Raw genomic sequence first — 19,630 nt, 5'->3', positions numbered from 1 at the left:
AAATGCTTTACGGATTTAGGCAGACTGGTTAATAAAATAAATAGATGAATGAAATTTCTTTTTTTAATATTTATTTTTTAGTTTTTTAGGTGGACACAATATATTCATTTTTATGTGGTGCTGAGGATCAAATCCAGTGCCTCGAGCACGCCAGGCAAGCGCACTACCACTTGAGCCACATCCCCAACCCAGATGAATAAAATTTCTAACCTATCACCAGGTATTTAATTGTGTAAAATTATCCAAACATTAAAAAACTTATACTAGAAAACCAACATAGAACACACAATTTAAAGAGAAAAAATCTTTATTGTGATATAAAATGCACTTATAAAATGTCCACAGAAGGCATGTTATTTTTCACTGCTATATAAATTTAGTGGGAATATGTTATTCACCATCTAGTGTCACCTAAAACATACTGTAAACAATGAGTTTTACTCTAAAATAAATGCATCACTGATTTTCAGCAATCATTGATTTAATAATAATTAAAGATTATATAATCACATCTGTATTCTGGAATGTCCATTTATTTTCATGTAGTATAGCAGAATTTAGAGTATAATTGCACATAGTTGGTACAGAAAAACATTCACTACTAAATTATTTTATATCTTCATGACAGATAATATTCTTCCTGATTGAAAAATGACAGCATCAGCTATGGTCTGCAACATAGCTCCCAGATTCTTAATGCAATAATCTGTTTGTCTATTGGTGTACCCATGGAACAACTTAAAAGTGTATCTTTAGTAAACAAGTGCAACATTACTGTCAACTATTTTGCATGTTTAAATATTATAGTCTAATTATTTGTAAACAAACAAAAATCCCACACAAATACTCTTAAATCTATTTTTTAAATCTTTCAACCCATAATTATTCTTATATGCTTTACTTAAACACACTGAATTTCTGAAAGGTGCATGTGTTATCTTAAATAATAAGGTTTAGCAATGAGTGCTTCATATTTTTTCTATGAAATGTGCATTTCTGACATTTGTTTTACGCAGCATAGAGTTTAGGTCAAGAAATTCCAAATCCCGGATACCCACAGTTCATTTTGAAAACTCCTTAGTTATGGCTCTGCAGCAGGTTTAACAAATTAAATACGAAGTGTTCTAGCTCCCTCTATTTCAAGTATCAAAGAAATATGAGGCTCAAAATCTCTCTAGGTTATAAATGAAAATGCAAAGGTTTAGAGAACAGTTAAATGTGTTTTGAAATAAGACACTAATTGAAACAAGATCATTAGCTAGTTGTTTATCAGTGTTAAGCTGTTAACCTCTAAAACTTCTAAACGCTTTTATATCTGAATATTTGCACAGAAGTGATATAGAACATAAACTACCCATAATCACAGAGAACAAAGTTTAAAAATTTTTCAATATTTTTTACTTTAGTTTGGTATCCTTTTGAATTATATAATTTAAATTTCAATCTGTACATAAACATTTGGCCTCATAGTACTTAGAATGAAATGAATTACTTTGGAAATAGACATTTTTTTAAAGCACTAGAAAAAAGAACTTCTAAGGCTATCTTTTGATGTTATCAGAAATATTGCAATATAGAAAACATCTGGTACCCTTAAAGTTTCAGAGTGAGCTGATCTTCAGAAATTTTAATGCCATTTAAAAAAAAAAAAGTCAAATAGAAAAGACTGCTGCAGTAAAGCACTGTTTCTAAAAGTTGTAGACATGATCCCAGTCTGTCAGCACAGCTCCTCAGAATAAGCAATTTCTACATTTTCCTAGGCATACTAAATTTTCAGCTTAAAAAACAATCTAACCTGGTCCTTAACTATTCATCAAGTAGTATGAATATTTTAAGGTCTTTCTGCTTCCCTTAAAAAAAAAAATTCTGATGTCTCACCAAACAGTAATAAGTAGATCCCACTTTAAGACATCAGACTTTCTGGAACTGGCCCATCTATATAAAATTTTAAGAATTATGTGAAAGTGTGGAATCAATATTCTATGAAAACAGTGTGACAAAATTAAACATTACTAGGTTGAAACCATTTCTAGCTTTAACTCAAAAATAGAAATCATGAGTCTTCTATAACGTTAATTTTAAAAACACACAGAAGTGAAAAGTGCTATTTTTCAAAAAGTACGATTTTTCTCCCTACCATATATCAACATGGAATGATTTCAGTTCTCCCGTACTAAAAGCTGTACTTTTAAAAAACTAGTATTGCAATGCTTAATATAACAATTTTAATCAGTAGTGGCTTCCGTTTCAGCTGGACCCCGAATTAGTCTTCGAATTCCTCTTTTTCCTGCTGGACCTTTTGGTTTTGCAAAACTTTGCTTATGTGCATGCTGCTTGGGATGTACTTCCTCATAAAGGAAATCTGCAGTCAATTCATCCCCATTGTCTATCTCAATCTGCAAAGAGGAAATACTAATTTGTGTGACACAATATAAAAAAGCATAACATTCAAAACCTAATATAAGCAAAAAGCCAGTTTTTAGGTATGAATGTTCATAAGCAAATGCATAATACCCATTTGAGTAAAACAGAATCCAGGACCATATATGTTTCACCTTTTTTTCAGGGTATGCTAAATGAATTGCTAAAATACATTCCCAACTATAACCACTTTCTATTTGGTTCCCTCTTACTGTTCCTATTTAAATATGTTTAAAAATAGAAGCTACTTATTACATGCTCAAGTTGTTCTGCTTTGTTTCACCATATATTCAAGAAACATTACTCATTACTTCATCACTTGGTTCACTTGAAATCATGCTAGAACAGATGTAGGCAAAGTGGTCTGCAGGCCAAACAGAGCCCAAGTCAAGACTATTTTATATTTTTAAAGGGCTGTAAAATACAAAAACAAACAGAACATGTGACAGGGACCATATGTGGCCTAGCAAAACCTAAAGTGTTTACTATATGATTCTTTGTAGAAAAAAAAAAGCAGCCAATCCTTGCTGTAGAGGTGTTACCCATAGTACAGTGATTCTTACAATCCTAATGGCTCACACAGTTCAGTATCTAAAATACTGGTAGTCTGAAAGGACCTGTATTTTAAAAGTTGAAGGGCTCAAGAATAAACCATTTCTTTCCTTAAGGCTTATCTGCACTGAAGAAAATAAATTTAAGAAAACTAGTAGCTTGGTTCCCAAAACTCATATGTTTATGCCAACTACTTCCTTTCTTAATAGCCAGAATGATTCCCAGAGACCCCCAGATTCACAGATATAAACGGAGACTGTAGTTGTGTATTAATAAGAAATCCAGAATTAATCACAAATATGTAGCTCCAGCAGCACTGTCCAACAGAATTTTTTAAATGGATGGAAATGTTCTGTAAGTGCTATAACTCCCAGTACTGATTAAGAAATTGAATTTTGAATTTTACATACATTTATATTTAAATTTAAATAGCCACTTATGATTTATGGCTACCATATTAGATAGTGCAGATCTGTAGAGAGATGAGAACAATGATAGCTCATCTCCAAGTACGTATAGGATACCCTAAGGATTCAGGAAGAGAACAATAAAAATAAACATTTTCACTTATAACTCATATTGTACCCTGTCGTACATGGAAATGATAATAAAAAATCTAGTGAAAACTGAAGATTTTAAAATAGATGAGCCTACCTTTCTGATTATATCCATTTGTAGCTGTCTCTCGACAATTTCTAGCAGAGGACTCTTGCAGCTAGAGTATAGCATCCGTTCTCTTATACTGCATGTGTATCCAGGCATTGAATAAATAAAAACTGTTAAGTTAAAAATAATAACAACAAATACAATCAGTAGCATATCAATTAAAGCAAGTACATAAACCACATAAAATTATAATTAAGCCACTGGACAAGAAATAAATAAGAATATAGTGCTGAAATATCAATAAGCAAAGTGAAAATAACATATTAGGAATAATATACTATATATATATACCTATGGACTCTAAGTAGTCTCCTTCATGGGAATGTTTATACAGGAAGAAATGATAACGTGCTGAGTCCTTGGGAATCCTCTTTGGCAAATCTTTCAGTTCTGTATTTGTTGTGTTGGCCAAAATTATAAATTCATTTTTTATATCTATTTCCTATCAGTAAGAAAAAAAAATGTTCATTAAAGCAGAGATTAAGTTGAAAGTTTTTTTAATATATGTTTTTTTTAGGTGTAGGTGGACACAATACCTTTATTTTATTTATTACTTTTATGTGGTGCCAGGGATCAAACCCAGTGCCTCATGCATGCTAGGCAAGTGCTCTACCACTGAACTACAAACCAGACCTAAAGTTAAAATTTTATAATAAAAAACCTATAATAAGCCTGTAATCCCAGCAGCTCAGGAAGCTGAGGTGGAGGATCACGAATTAAAAGCCAGCCTCAACAACTTAGGCCTTAAGCAACTCAGTGAGACTGTCTCTAAATAAAATACAAAACAAGACTGGGGAATGTGGCTCAGTGGTCAGGTGCCCCTGAGTTCAATCTCCAGTACCCTCCCCTCATAAAAAGCTGCAATACAAAGGGGACTTAGTTCAGAATTGTTTGACATTTTCATAATAAACACACATAGTTTTTGTAATTTTTAAAAACGAGTAAAAATCGTCAAGAAATAAATTTTAATAAATTAAAGTTCTTAAAAAATAAACTTTATACAAGCTGTAAGCTACCAAAAAAAGCAGTCCTTCATAACAACCCTTATACTTCTCTTACCAACTGCACATAGTTGAGCTGTCTGTTGTTTAGTTTTTCCAAAGCCTGAAAAGCTTCCCGAGAAATGGGAAATGCTACTCCTTGTAGTGTTTGATGCTTAGTGTCCACACCCACATCAGTTTGTACCTAAACATGATAGATACAATAATTTGCTGGTAAAACTATAGCAATTATCAGTGTCCTATGGCAAAAATGAGAAAACCCAACATCTATGACATAGCATCATTCAACCCTTTCCCAACCTATAATTAAAATAATTAAAATTAATACCTAAAACACTGTGAACTTAAAAAGCAAATTATTTTTCACATCTGTTCATGATCCACTAGCACTGTGTTGACATACAGAGTCCATGGCACATCTTGATGAAAATGTTAGGAGTAAATATTTGAGTAAGTGTGCAGTTTTAGTGGAAATTTGTTGTATTTTTGTTCTCTTTAATCTTCGCTATGCTTGGTTTGGCACAATTTCAATGAGATATACAAACTTTTTAAAGTGTCACCTGATCAACCCTTTTAAGAACAAAATTTTACTTAAATTTACAAATCATAAAATATAAGAAGAAATTTACTTGGTTCTCTTGGACATAAAATACAACACAAACACCATGCACTGAATTGAAAGAAGTACAAACAATATGCAAATACACAACACAGCTCAACAAGCTATACTACTGCAGAAGTTCCAGACGTAATAGCTTTCTTTACTAAGAGTATAAGTGTGCATGGATTGAAAGAGGGAGATTTTTCAAGAAAGCTTTCAATGAACATGTTTAAGATTTTTATACCCAATAAATAATAGCTAGGATAGAGTCTCATTTGCTGTGTTTCATCAGAAAGTTAAATACAAATTTTACTTTTTAAAAAATGAGTGGAGATTCTACAGCATGATACTGGATAATGAAAACATCATAAAACATATGCAAATGCATACCCCAATATGATCCTCTGGGTTCTGATTGCAAGGAATAAAACAAACTATCAAACTTGTAAAAAAAAAAAATTCACATTAAAAAAAAAACCATTCAAATAATGAATTAAAATAATATAATGATAGATTCTTGCTACTAATTAGTGATATTTAACCCTTTTCCAGACCAATTCCTATTTGTATGATACTCAAACTACTGAACTGTGGTTTGGGTTACTTGTTCTTTTCTATAAAATCCCAGTAGAAATACATTAATGATTTCAATATTCAATTAGAATGTCTGCAGAAAACACATTAAAATATGATTAAACTATAATGTGGTTGAAATTTATTGACTCATATGCTCAATAACTATGCAAATAACAATCTTCCACACTTATCTCCATCAAAGTTCATAGAAGCTAATTTACAAAGCTTGTAGAAATCTTGTACATTCTACAGCATTTTTATTTTTTCTCTTTAACCTTACCATTCTCTGAAAAACATTTTAAAAAATCTGCTTCAGGCAACCTTATTAGATATGAAATTCTTTGCAACACACACTTCCCATTTATACAGTATTTAAAGCACAGAGTACAACAGTTGTATTTCTAACAGAAGATTTATTGTTGTAACGTACATTTGAGGAGAAAGCTATTTATTAAATTGATATAAAGTTTAATAATTATTTTTAACTTTCAAATAAAAATACATTAACCACACAGGTTTAACTCCAAACTAAACAGAATAAACCTAACTGTGCTAATATCTTTATTCTCCAGTTACCACTATATCTGTTAATTAAGAATAGGGTATTCTGAAACACTTATAATCTTGCAAGCATTTCAAAGTTGTAATTTACCTCATTAATTTTAATCTGTCGTAATTCCTCCTCAGCTGCAGTCAATGGGGCAGGGGAAGACTGTGACAGCAAGTATTTTTTATATCCATGTAATGACACATCTTCCTGTAAGCATAGAAATGAACTATTATCAGTATTCTCTAGACATAAAATCAGAGCAAAGTTACTTTAGGAAAAGCAAAACTATTAATTTACTAGAAATGAAATTAAAAAGCATTAAGAATTTTATTTCTTTTAAAAAAATCCCCTATTTTGAATATTTTAAAGGTTTTAAATTTTCTTAAGGGTAATGTCTATACTTTATTTTCTGAAGTTTTATAATGATTACATCTTTTGTATGAATTTGGTGGTGGTGACGCTGGTCATGATTCTAGTATATAATTGCAATTAATCTTCTGAGAATAACTGTGCAGTAATTATGCAATAAACAATGTATTAACATTCTGAATTTAATATTAAAATAATTATATAAATTTTCTATAATTATTCATGGAATATTATTATAATTTTTACGTTAAAAAATACTTCAAAGAGGTCTTCATATCATCCAAATTTTGTGGTTTGGAAGACAAACTCCAAAGAGAATTCAACCCAACCCACAATTAATGGTGAACAAGCATCATATTCCCATTTACTCTTTTGGGCTATCTAGTAGATTATATTACTTTATGAATCAGGAAAGCTCTGAACAAGTCAATAACAACAACAAAAAAATCTGTTAAAAACATTTCAATTTTCTTAATTTGTGTGTATATGAATAAATACATTTATTTGCCCTGTGAACATTTCAAAAGGAAAAGTATGTTTTAGTAGAACCAATTCTATGAATTCAAAATTATATATTCTTTAGAGTTAACTTACATATCATGAAATACATTTTCTCTCTTATCCTTTTGTGTACTGATTCACCGATCTGAATTCTTATGAATCACCCATTATCTAGGAGTTCTTATTATTTTATTTATAATATCAAGAATCCACATAAAAATATGTTTTAGATGGGCACAGTAGTGCACACCTATAGTCCCAACTATCAGAGAGCTGAAAAAATAGAATTGCTTGAGGAATTTGAGACCAGTTTGAAAAACACAGTGAAATCTCATCTCTTACAGAAAAAAAATTGTGTGTGTGTGTGTGTGCATAAGTTTTATACCTTTACTGTTCCAAATACTTCATCTTTAATGTGGCCACCTCCAAACTCCTTTTTTAAAGTTGCTCTTGTTGCTGCATACAACATTTTTTGCCGAACCTATTCAGTTGTGAAAATTTACTTAGAAGTTTACAGATGAAAACACACCATTTCAAAAGAAAGCAAATACTCAAATGTATGAAAATATTCAAGCACATTAAAAATAAATTGGTAAAGCTGAAGTTCATATTGTAAAGCCTATAATATGCTAAAGCATATGTATATGAATAACCATCATAACATGAGTATGTCAACTGTCAATGGCTAAGGTAGATTTTAAATTATATGTCACATTTTTTGTAAAGTGAGGGAAAAAACCAATTTTTAAAAAGTTCCTCATTTTTCAAAGCACAAAATTAAATCCATTAAAAATATTTTAAAATATGAGGAAAAAATACTGAAATGAGGTAACCTGGATAGTGACATTTTTCTCAAAGCTAGATCAGATATTATCACTGAAATTGCTAAAAATCAAATAGTCATGGCTTACTTATGGCATATACCATTCTATGAGGCGCACAGAAATGAAGAGAAATACAATACATACTATTATGTAGGAGTTTACTACTATCTATGGAAAGCTACTAAAGTTAACTACCAACTAGCAGAAATAATTTCCTAATCCAGAAATAATTTCACAATCCTAAATGGTAAAATGCAATATTTCTTTTAGAGAGATTATGTAAAATTAAGATGGAATCATGTTTTTTTAATATTTTTTTTAGTTGCTGATGGACACAATATCTTTATTTTTACTTATTTATTTTTATGTGGTGTTGAGGCTGAAACCCAGAGCCTAACATATGCAAAACAAGCACTCTACCACTGAGATACAACCCCAGCCCCTGGCATCGTGTTTTGCAAATGGTTTAAGAATTATCTTTTAATACGAAACATGACAATTCTTAAAATACTAGATAGTATTAATATATTAATTTCATCTTTTGTTCTATTTAGTCAGCCTACTACCAACCTTTCTAAATGAAATATTTGTTAGTGTGCATGCCCATCACATGAATGATACCTATTAATAATTTATGAATATTAACAAAATTTAATATAATCTTCATTTAGTTATCAGAATTGTTATTACTCTCAGGGCAAAACAGCTTCATTCTTTAGAGGCAGAGTCAATTATAATTGCCCCAGATTTAAAATTTTTAAATCAATAATAATTCTTTTGATTTCAAGGACAAAATTTCTGAATCTAAGCACATTATTCCTCATTCCACAATACCAATCTAAGAATTATCCACATGATCGATCATTCCCTTCTACTGGAAATGACTACTGTTTATTAACCTTCATTTGGCCTAGAAATATTTCAGAAAAGTTTTAAAAAATTCTAGCACTTAATGGTAAACAAACTAAAAAAATTACTTACATGAGAATGATCTGGAGACCATGCAATGAATATCCATTCATATCCCTGAGCATTCTGGGAATCTAACCTGAATAATATATAGCATGGCTGCTTGTCCTCCAACAGAGGTAAAATAAAGGAATCATAATCTTTATCCCAGGAATCTGAAGGCTGACTACATGATCCAATCACAAGTTGCTCTATGAAAAGAAATTTTTAAAAAGACAAATAATTGGTCTGAAATACCAAGTTTAAAATAGAATATATACAAATGATCATAATAGTTTAGTTTAATGGTTGAATAATGATGATTGATTATATTTCTTTCAAAATGTCTATGCTATAAATTACCAACAAGACACATTTAAATAACTGTACTACCACTTAAAACTAGCATTTCTGAAATTAATATTGAACTGTAAGACATTTTAAATAAAATCAGATTTACCAATTTTGCTCAGATTTAAAATTTGCCACAAAGCATAACTTGTTATCTCCATTTCTAAGTGCTATCTGCCAGAATTGAGTAAAACTGTGGATGAATTCTTCACACAGAATTTTTTGCACATATGCACAAAGGTATTCACTACAGTACTATATAGTAACAGTGAAAACTAGAAATAGCCTCAACATTCATCAATAAGAAAGAACAAATAATATGTGGCAGAGTTATATGAAAACATTCTACTTAAATAGGATCCATAAACTATCAAAATGCCTTATAAAAATAACATTTATGGAATATGCAGAATTAAAAAAATATGCAGAATAAGATAGTATGTAGTTTATGTGAATTTAAAATACTCAAAACAGCACTATATTTTATTGAAGGATACATGTAAAAACAGATTGTACAAACCATTTAATTTTAGAAAATCATAAAATTTAAAATTTTTTTAAATTTATAACATTGACTTTAAAAAGGCTTGAAGCAGGCTGGGATTGTGGTTCAGTGATAGAGCGCTTGCCTAGCACAGGTGAAGCTCTGGGCTTAATCCTCAGCACCACAAAAAAATACATAAATAATTGTTTTAAAAACACTTTATTTTAAAAAAAAGCCTTGAAGCAAGTATTTTAAAATATTTAAGTCATTAATTTAAAGGAAGAGATAGGTATTTGTAATTTATTCTTTGGAATTTATTTTTTTCTCAAAACGAACAAAAACACAGAAAACAATGACATAGGAAATAGTTTTCCTTCTGAAGAGATGCTAGTTAGATGAACTTTAACTTGTTTACTTAACTAGTTACTTAGAAAGTAATGACATTTAAAATTTTCGCTCAATATTGCTAAAATAATGCTGCTTTACAGTATACATTTATTCCTTTGAATATTATAATATCTATAAACAACTGCTGATTTTATAAACTATTCTGGTTTTGTTTTTCTGTCTTTACAGTATTAGAGATTGAACCCAGAAGCTCTCTATCACTGAGCTATATCCTCAGCTTGTTTTGTTTGTTTGTTTTTAAATTTTGAGACAGGTTCTTGCTAAATTGCCGCTGGCCTGGAACTTGTGACTCTCCTGTGTGTACCTCTGAGGTAGCTGGGATTATACGTGTGTGATAATGCACCCAGCTGTTCTAGTATTTTCAGCAGACAAGCAGAACTAAAAAACAAATTAGATTTACTTCCAGTTTATTAAAGAACAAGTTATTTTTCCAAAGCAAAATATTTCCAAGTATTTAAGAAAATAGGTCATTGGAAGATCTTAACACATTCAACAATCAAGTACTTATAGCAGTAACCGTACAAATTCAAATCTATCTGATTTCAATTCTCCTAAACCAACCATTTTCCCAGTTTATCCAATTATTTCTAAAAAGTCAACTTAGAGTTTGTTAATTCTCAGAACTTTCCCGAAACAAGAAAAGGTAATCATTTCTGTAGTACAGGTTGCAATAGGATGGAAAAAATGAAAGACTACTTCAAAACAAACTTTACCAAATAACAATAAATTCACAAGCTACCTTTTTTCCATTTTTTATAATCACCCGTTTACTGATTTCCATACAGAAAAGAATGGAAGCACTGTCATTAGAAATAGTGATGCAGAAATTTGAGACACAAAAAAGCATAAGAAAGATGTTACACTAAAAATAAGCTTTATGTTTCTTTGATAACTACAGAATTCAGAAGAAAAACAGGGGCCTTTTAGCAACCTGCACAAAATGTGAAAAATCCAAATTTCTTGAGTGAAGGTTTGTACTTGCTTCATACTAATTAATAGTTCGAATTACTGACAATACTTAACAAATTTAAAGTATAACACCTAGTAATCCAGGGACACAAAACATTTAAAAGTTTAACTAACCATTTTCAATAGATATTTTCAGAAGTCTGTATTTTCCATTTCTGGCTCTGGCAAAGATATCTTTAACATCTTCACTTGCTGTGGAGAAAGGGGAAAATAAACCTAGTTTTTATACTTAGAAGTACTTTATTTTACTATCTAAATATAATGAAAAAATAAATTATAATACAAAGGAAAAGCTGGAGCATCCTCTTATTATCAGTATTATAAAATTTAAAGGCATAAAATAGTGGGTATTGAATACAACTAAGAAATATAAATGTTAATATATGCTCTTCAAACATTAATTAATATACATATTAACATATGTTCTTTAAACATACTAATTCCAATCCGTCTTAGCTAGATAATTCTACAGGAATAACACAAAAGTAAACATACTGAAGGTACTCAAACCAAATAATCAGCAAATTATTGTTTTGAAAACGATTTTACTACTTGTTTGAAAATGTTGAAAAGTTGTTTTCATTGTCTTCTAGTTCAATTTCAAGCTTGTGATAGACAGCTTTTTTATCAATTCATTCTTTGTATATGCCTATTAAAAATAGCAGTATCGGATATACTATCCTGATTAAACAAAAAAGTCAGTTAATACCTGTTAGATCTTATACTTCTTATTTCTTGTATTTCCCCAAAAGTTAAGCTCATTAAAATACACAATTAATAACACAACTTTTCTGCACCTATTAAAACTTCAATTTCGTTTCTGTTTTTTCTGTTACCAGCAAGAGGACGCTTTAGGCAGTGCTTACTATGAAGTTCAAGCATGAACTCATAACTGCATATTAAAACACTAAAATTAATGCGGACAAATAAAACAATGCTTTTAGAACTTTTTGCTTGTGTGTCCGTGAGACTGGAGGTTTGCGAATAGTCAAAAGACCCTTAAGAGTACAACATACAATTAAGCGTTTATCTGGGGGAAGGATTCATTGCCTATTAACAGGAAGAGGTTGAGTTTATACTGGAACTCATTAAGAGATGGTGAGTAACCCCGGGACATATTATTTGATTCTGATGAGGTGAGCGCTTCCAGGCTGCCCATTTTCAAACCAGGAAATAATGGAGGGCAGATACACAGTAATTGCACATTCAACTGTCGACACGGGATACAATTAAAGGCAACCACACAGATCAGACTTTTTCAGTTCCCCTGGACAGGACCTAGGAAAAAGATCGAAATGCACCCCATCCTCAGGATTTCTCTTAACATAGTCTACGCTCACATTTGAAAGAAAATGCGGAAAAGAGTTTGGGAAGCACTCTGCAGATTTAAGAAAGACCCTGATATGTTTCTTTTTACAATCAAAGTCTAGTAAAAAGAAAACTCGCCCAGCCCGACAGATAAAAAGAACCCCAGGCGCCTCCACTCTCGCAGCTCTTCCCCGCCTGACAAAAGGGAGAAAGTTGAGGTAAAGCCAGGGCACGGAGGGCACGCCCCCTCCACACCCGCCGCCTCGGACAGCAGTTTCCGACGCTCCTCCGAACTCAGGGTTGCCTGTTACGTGGCGGCGGCCGGGGCTGGGAGGGACGCAGGCCGGGAGCACCCGGGAAACTGGAGCGCCCGAGAAGCGGGGCAGGCTCGAACCGCAAGTCGCACTCCCAGCGCCGCAGCCTGCCGGTTTCCCGTCGCCTTCCGGGAGTCCCTTCCCCGAGGGCCGCGCCAGGCGCCGTTACCTTGGATGCCGGTCTGGTGGGACATGGCGGCGGCCGCGGGCTCCCGGCTCCAGCGCTGAATGCAGCGAGCGGCCCCGGCCGGCAGCTCCAGGAAGTGGCAGCTCGTCCGCCGGCCGCTGTACGTCATCCGCCCGCGACCCATGGCCGCCCCGCCCCGCCCAGCCCCACGAAGCGGACGACGCCCCTAGCGCCCCAGCCGCCCGCCGCAGGTCCACGCCCCCGCTCGTCCGCGCCGCGCTCCCTGCCAGGGGTCTATACCTTTCCTCATTTGTAGTCGCTCCTTTGATTTCGCCAGCCCGAAAGCTGGTGCTAGCACCCTGCATACCCGCCGCACGCTGGCTCTGCAAAGGATGCTCAAAAATGCAAATGACCATTTTACTGCACGTATATTTTCACCTTAGAGGATGTGCACAACCTCCTTCTTGGTTTACTCTTCCTGTGATCCACACAATAGGATGTAAAGAAAAGGTCTTTCCTGCATCCTCCCTTTTAAGAATGGAAATTAATATATAAGAAGGTCTTTATTTTCCCCACGATTTAAATTAATCTCCAACTGTTGACTGGACTTTTCAGTTGGGCATATTTAAACCACATTTTTCTTTCTCTTCATTCCCAAAAGAGGCAGTCACTGAGAATGAAAAGATTAGTATTGAGTGTTCCTCTGTGGTCATTTCTACCCCCTGGAAACTGTAAATCTGCTCTGCTCTAGATTGGCCCTCTATTCTCTTAGACAATTATTCAAATAATTTGCATGATAACAGCATATATCAGTTGAAATTCTTTCTCAGTCTCTGTACCTTTCTCAGTCTCTAACCCTTCTGAAAGATAATTTTAGTATCTATGTTTGTACAGCTTTTGTACTACTCCTGGGCATAAATTAAGATCTTGTTGTTAGGCCCTTGGACAAAAATAAATATATATATATATATATATACACAAAATTATTATCTACTTATGAACATACTGTTCCCACCAGCAATATAAGTATAAATTAATAAAATCACTCTTTGAATACAACATAGTTTAAATTAGTTACTAAATAGCTGATCTGTGCAGTTTTCTTTACAGAGTCCACAGCAAATAAGGTTGCTACATTTTGTTACTTGTTATTGAACTCTCCCTCAAACAAATCCTCCTATTCAGGAATAAGCACAATTTAATCTGAGTTTCATGACTTGTTTGGATTTTAAAACAAAGGGTGGCATTTAATTCTAACCAAGTTCTTCCTGACACAATGATTCACCCTGATTTACTAGTTTTGATTGCATTGTTGAGCAGAGAAAAAAATTGCAGAGTTCACTTGAAACATTTTGGCTGATTCATGTCCTGGTGACTAGGGAAAATTGCTTAAGGAAGTTGGCACTGCTCAAAAGTACTGATGAGAAAAAAAAAATTGACTCTCCAACATTGATGCTTAGAAAAGACCACTGACTATATGCTCAGCCCTGAAGAAGAGGAAAGTCCAGTTAAATTAAGACCACTCTGGCATCCTCCAGGTAGTGCTAATTTTCTACCAAAATACTTATTTTCTACAGTAATTTGAATTAAAAGCTGTAAGGGCCTTGGTTGCATTGCTCTGCCCTAGCCACAAAATTTTATCAGTTTTTCTCATCTAATGTATCTCCAGTTATTGCCTTAGAGCTGGCCTTGGAATTTTCTAGTGATTTACAGTTTTCAAAGAATATATCCATGTACAAATATGTATGTGTATGAGTGTGTATACACACACACACACACACACACACACACACACACACACAATATTAACACCAACATGACCCAATCTGGTAGGCTAAATGACCAACATAATCCTGTCTGGCAGGTTTTATTTATTTATTTTTTTAACTTTAAGAAATTTGGAAATTGAGGTATTGAGGAACTGAGCAGACATCAAGGCTAGGACAAGTGTAAAAAACAGAAAGCATTTAAGATAATGTATACCAAAAGGTTATGTATTATAAGGATATAGTAGAATCTCATGGATCCTAATGGCTTAGCTCTTCTGCCCCCCCCACCCACCCATGGAGTTTGCTTATGCAGTCACAGTGACAGAATACAGCAAGCCATGGTGGCCTTTGTATATAATCCCAATAATTTGGGAGGGAGACTGAGGATTACAAGTTGGAGACTAGTCCAATCTTCAGCAATTTTGCAAGACCATATCTCAAAATGAAAAATAATAAGGGCTGGGGATATTACTCAACAGCAAACTAAAAAACAAACAAATAAACAAACAAAAAAGATTGTGGCCACAAATTAACAGTCCCAGTTCCAGCTTCATGCAGAGATTTAATAGTTTTGCTTGCTTGCTTTCTTTTTAAATAAGTCCAAATTCCTAGAAGGAAACATATGATTAATTGCCCTTGGTTCACAAGTCATATCAGTCTTGGTCTCACTGACTGCTTTACTCAGATCACAGTGCCCAAGAATAAAAGGCAATTATCATAGAAGAGACAACAAATCTTGGGTTTGGAACCCAGGCTTAGAATATAGTAAAGCTGGTGGTAGAACCTAAGTTCAAGGTCACAAAAACCACATGCATGCAGGAGTGGGGACAGTTAAGTAACATAAATTAGTGAAGTTGACAAATGCTGACTGTGGCACTCAGGAGCACATGTTCCTCTGAAAGGGAGCTGCTGCTGCTCAACTCCAGCTGACTGATGCCCTATGGGAATTCAGGTCCAGGGTAACAGATCTTCTGATTTTCAAGGATATAGGAAATTAGAATTTTATGTAAAATCTCTATTTCAACTTTTTAAAGTGTGAAAATACAGAAGAACCATGCATACATACAGATGACATTTGGTCTATGGATTTGTTGTTCATTTACGACCATGACCTGAATCTTCCATCTGGATAAGTGTCAAATAATGACATCTAAAAATCTCACATCCTCTATAAATTCTTTATATGTAAAAGAATTAATGTGAACAGTACACATTTGTATATAGAGCAAATATATATAAAACTATAAAGAATCCTTTATCTATCTTGTTGCTTCTCTGAATTAGGAAATTTTGTTAGGAGAGAATCATTTTTTCTTTTATCTGTGAAATAATTATACTATAAAATGCTGCATTATTTATTTTAGGCTTTTATATAGAAGAAATTCTGATGTAGAATTAAAAATTGACCTATGAATTTGTATGACTATTAATGAAATTATTTAACCCCTCTCAGCTTTGATTTTATTTTTATCATATACCATTAGTAATATCTTATAATTACCGTAGAAATAAAGTGAGACATGCCTTTATAAAGCTATTGTTTTAGATGTTCAATGTGTGTTAGGTTTCATATCAGATAGATAGCATTAAGTCCAACACAATATGTTATTATACAATATGCTTCAAAATAATCATTAAAACAGAGCAAATAATGTTAGACTGAATTTCTTAACATCATGAGCAATTATCCAAAGTTGATTTCTTCTGTTGGTTCCTGCAGTATCACTGTTAGCTACTGAGTCTTATATAACATCCTTAGATTTATAAAGAATCAAATTATGAAAAGAACACTTTGGGTCATAAAAAATGAGGATCGAACATTAAAGCAATGTACCTTAGCTGAAATTAACTTTTATCATAAGCATGTAATTAGTATCCCCAGTGATCCCTAATAAACACCTGGCAAGCCTACTAAAACTTTTAACAAAATGGAATTTATAACAGAAGATCCTTTCATTCTGATCAGGCTGTGTTTCTCTGAGTCACTGAGAAACAGAACAAAGAGTTTGGGTTAAAGATCAGCTCAAGGAAATAATATCTCTTTATTACTTTCCCAAGTGAAATCTGAACTGAAGTAATCCTAATAAATGATATGTATTTTCTAATGAATAAAACAGGGAACATTTTGGTTCAAAGCAGTTGTTGATAATGATAAGGATACAACTTGGAATTAAAGTGCAGGAAAGCACAAAGCAGCCAGCATATTAATGTATTATTTATAGTGGGATTTTCACCCTGGGTTGAAGAAGTACCTTAGCAACAGCATCTTGAATCTTTTTCTCCTTATCTCTAATCTCATTCGGGGTAGGATGGTTTAAATGGCTAATGGGAATATTTGCAAACCACTTTGAACATAACAATTCTGTCTCTCTCCCTGTTTTCTAAATCTTTTCTAGTGATGTTAATTAACACTTATAAAGCTCCTCTGATGATTAAACAGCATGTGCAGAAGATACCCTCTAATATTGAGTTCAATATGAGCAACAACTTTTTATGTCTTTCAACTATTTTTGCTGTCACAACAGACTCCAGCTCTTCCATGTTAGAGGAAAAATTTAAGAATCTGAAATCTGGCTGGGAGATGGTACAAGGGAAAATGTAAAGCTGAGTTTGCATAGCAGGGTTTTGTTTGTTTTATTCTATTGCATTATTTTTAAATTTTTTGTTGTTGTTGTAGATGAACACAATACCTTTGTTTTGTTTATTTTTATGTAGTGCTTAGGATCCATCCCAGTGCCTCACATGTGCTAGGTAAGCACTCTACCACTGAGCTACAACTCCAGCCCTGTTGCATTATGTTTCAAAGAATAAGTTAGAAACAAAAAGTTCATAGCAATGGCGGGGGCCGGGGGGTGGTGGTCATGGGAGGAATGGAGGAACTTTAGATAGGGCGAAGGGGAGGGAGGGGAAGGGAGGGGGCAGAGAGTAGGAAAGATGGTGGAATGAGATGGATATCATTACCCCAAGGATATGTATGAAGACACAAATTGTGTAACTCTACTTTGTGTATAATCAGAGACATGAAAAATTGTGCTATATGTGTACTATGTATTGAAATGCATTCTGTTGTCATATGTAACAAATTAGAATAAGTAAGTAAATTTAATAAACAAGTTCATAGCAATAAATGAGAGAGGGGTGGGTGACAATACCTAGAGAGATTATGGAAGAGTTAAAGCCTCTTTATGTTCTTTTTAAACTAGTTTTTGGAACTGCCTGGAGACCCTCTGCCCAGAGTTGGGATCCAAAATGGACTAACTTTTCACTAAGCACTGCTCCATAACAAGGACTTTCTAAAACAGTTTCAATGTATCTATTATGGTGTTTGTTTGTTAAAAGTAAGCTAGATCAGTCTGGTGATCTTCATTTAGGGTTGTTCCAGTGAAACATTTAACTCTTAACATTTTGTTAATATGAGAACAGTGATACAATGAATTGAAGAAAAAAGATTGTTTAAAAGACATTAAAATAATTATATTAGAACACATTCATTTCAATGCTTTTGGTGAGATGGACAGTCACTTCACAATATTCTTACCCCTTTATAACAAAACTCAGATTTCATTTGGTGTGGCAATGTATCCAGCTAAAAGTCTGTGTTTCTACTGTCCTTGAAGCTAGAAGTAGTTAAATTCCCACATGGGATGTAAAAGTTGTTGGGTGAGTCTTTTTGAAAGTTTTTGTAAAATAGGGCTGTTTGGATGATAAGAATCCTTTTTTACTTCCCCATCCCACTTTCTCCTGTTTCCTATTGGAGTAAAGATGTGATAGCTGCTGTCTTGTACCTCAGGCAAACATAATTATAAAAACTATAAATTTGGATGGAAGAAAAGACCTGGGTCTTTATACTGTGCTCCCTTATCAGTCTTGTAATGGATCAGACTTATTCTATGCCCAAGAAAAATAGCATCTACTCAATTTAACTCATTGTTATTTCCAGTCTCTGTTACTAAGAGCCGAGTATGTTTTGTGAGCTATTTTACTTTACCCAAACTGTTATGTACAAATATTTCTCATTATACAGTTCTTTAGTTCTTAGCATAAGAATTTGGATAGCAAATTTGTAAAATGAGGGATGCTGTAATATGCAAATCTATTTGGTTCCTGAATTTTAGATTACAATTAGAGAAAATTTGTATACAAGGAGGCACATATAGTTTTAAAGGTGAAATTATAGTTAGTTGATATTCTACATTTCCTGCATATAACAAGATAGTGGCAAAGAATTTTTATAATTTTGCTAAATAAGAAGCCAATCAGCCTACATCCAAAAAATAATACTTTGTACAAATGCCAGTAAGTAAGCTTTGTTTATTGTATTTTAAAATACTGCAGATCTTTCAAAATATGTGAATATTTCTCTTTAAAAACATCAACTTTAATAAGATTCACCTCTATAGTAATTGAAAATACTATAGGAGATGGATATATTTTCTGAATTTCGACATTTTATTAAATATTGAATCACCCCAAATTTACATAAGAATTTAAAAATTTCTGCTATCTTCAGAAATGTTTAGGATTCTATTTGTTGACTACTTTGTGGAATAATTAAATAGTACTGTGAACAGGAGTCAATATTTTCTCTCCGAATTTGTGCTATAATCCTTTAATGCTGTATTGTACTTCATTCTTTGTCACCTACAGTCTAGATCTGACACTGTTTTATCTGTTCTCTTACATGACTTTTCAGAGACAGTTACTTAAAGAGAAAATCCTTGGGAATGCTTTCTCTTTGCTGTTTTATTTTAGTTATTTTGACCTGTTGTCAATGGAGAATCAAGCTTGTTGGAACATTGGGTGGGAAGGGACCAAAGAAGTATGAAGCTTGTCCTGTCTTTTCTTTCTCTCCCTTGACTCACTGCAGGCAGCAAATGTCATTACAATTAAA

At 33.1% G+C, this 19,630-nt stretch overlaps 1 protein-coding gene across 2 annotated transcripts; it reads right to left on the bottom strand.

Annotated features, from left to right (window-relative positions):
* Nucleotides 1-289: 289 nt before the first annotated feature.
* Nucleotides 290-13,160, bottom strand: Twf1 (twinfilin actin binding protein 1). 2 transcript variants are annotated; one of them, XM_005324851.5, is made up of 9 exons: nucleotides 13,013-13,160; nucleotides 11,336-11,413; nucleotides 9,043-9,221; nucleotides 7,623-7,718; nucleotides 6,470-6,574; nucleotides 4,699-4,824; nucleotides 3,931-4,081; nucleotides 3,628-3,749; nucleotides 290-2,396 (listed from the first exon to the last, which is right to left on the bottom strand). In XM_005324851.5, the coding sequence occupies exons 1-9, from the start codon at nucleotides 13,152-13,154 to the stop codon at nucleotides 2,226-2,228; spliced, it is 1,170 nt and encodes a 389-aa protein (XP_005324908.3). In that variant the 5' UTR covers nucleotides 13,155-13,160; the 3' UTR covers nucleotides 290-2,225. The 2 variants fall into 2 exon arrangements, with proteins under 2 accessions (XP_005324908.3, XP_077870979.1); XM_078014853.1 differs by lacking the exon at nucleotides 4,699-4,824.
* Nucleotides 13,161-19,630: the final 6,470 nt, after the last annotated feature.

The sequence above is a fragment of the Ictidomys tridecemlineatus genome, chromosome 6 (assembly GCF_052094955.1).
Source record: "Ictidomys tridecemlineatus isolate mIctTri1 chromosome 6, mIctTri1.hap1, whole genome shotgun sequence".
In the NCBI taxonomy this organism is placed as follows: domain Eukaryota; kingdom Metazoa; phylum Chordata; class Mammalia; order Rodentia; family Sciuridae; genus Ictidomys; species Ictidomys tridecemlineatus.
This window is presented reverse-complemented; position numbering and strand designations above follow the sequence as displayed.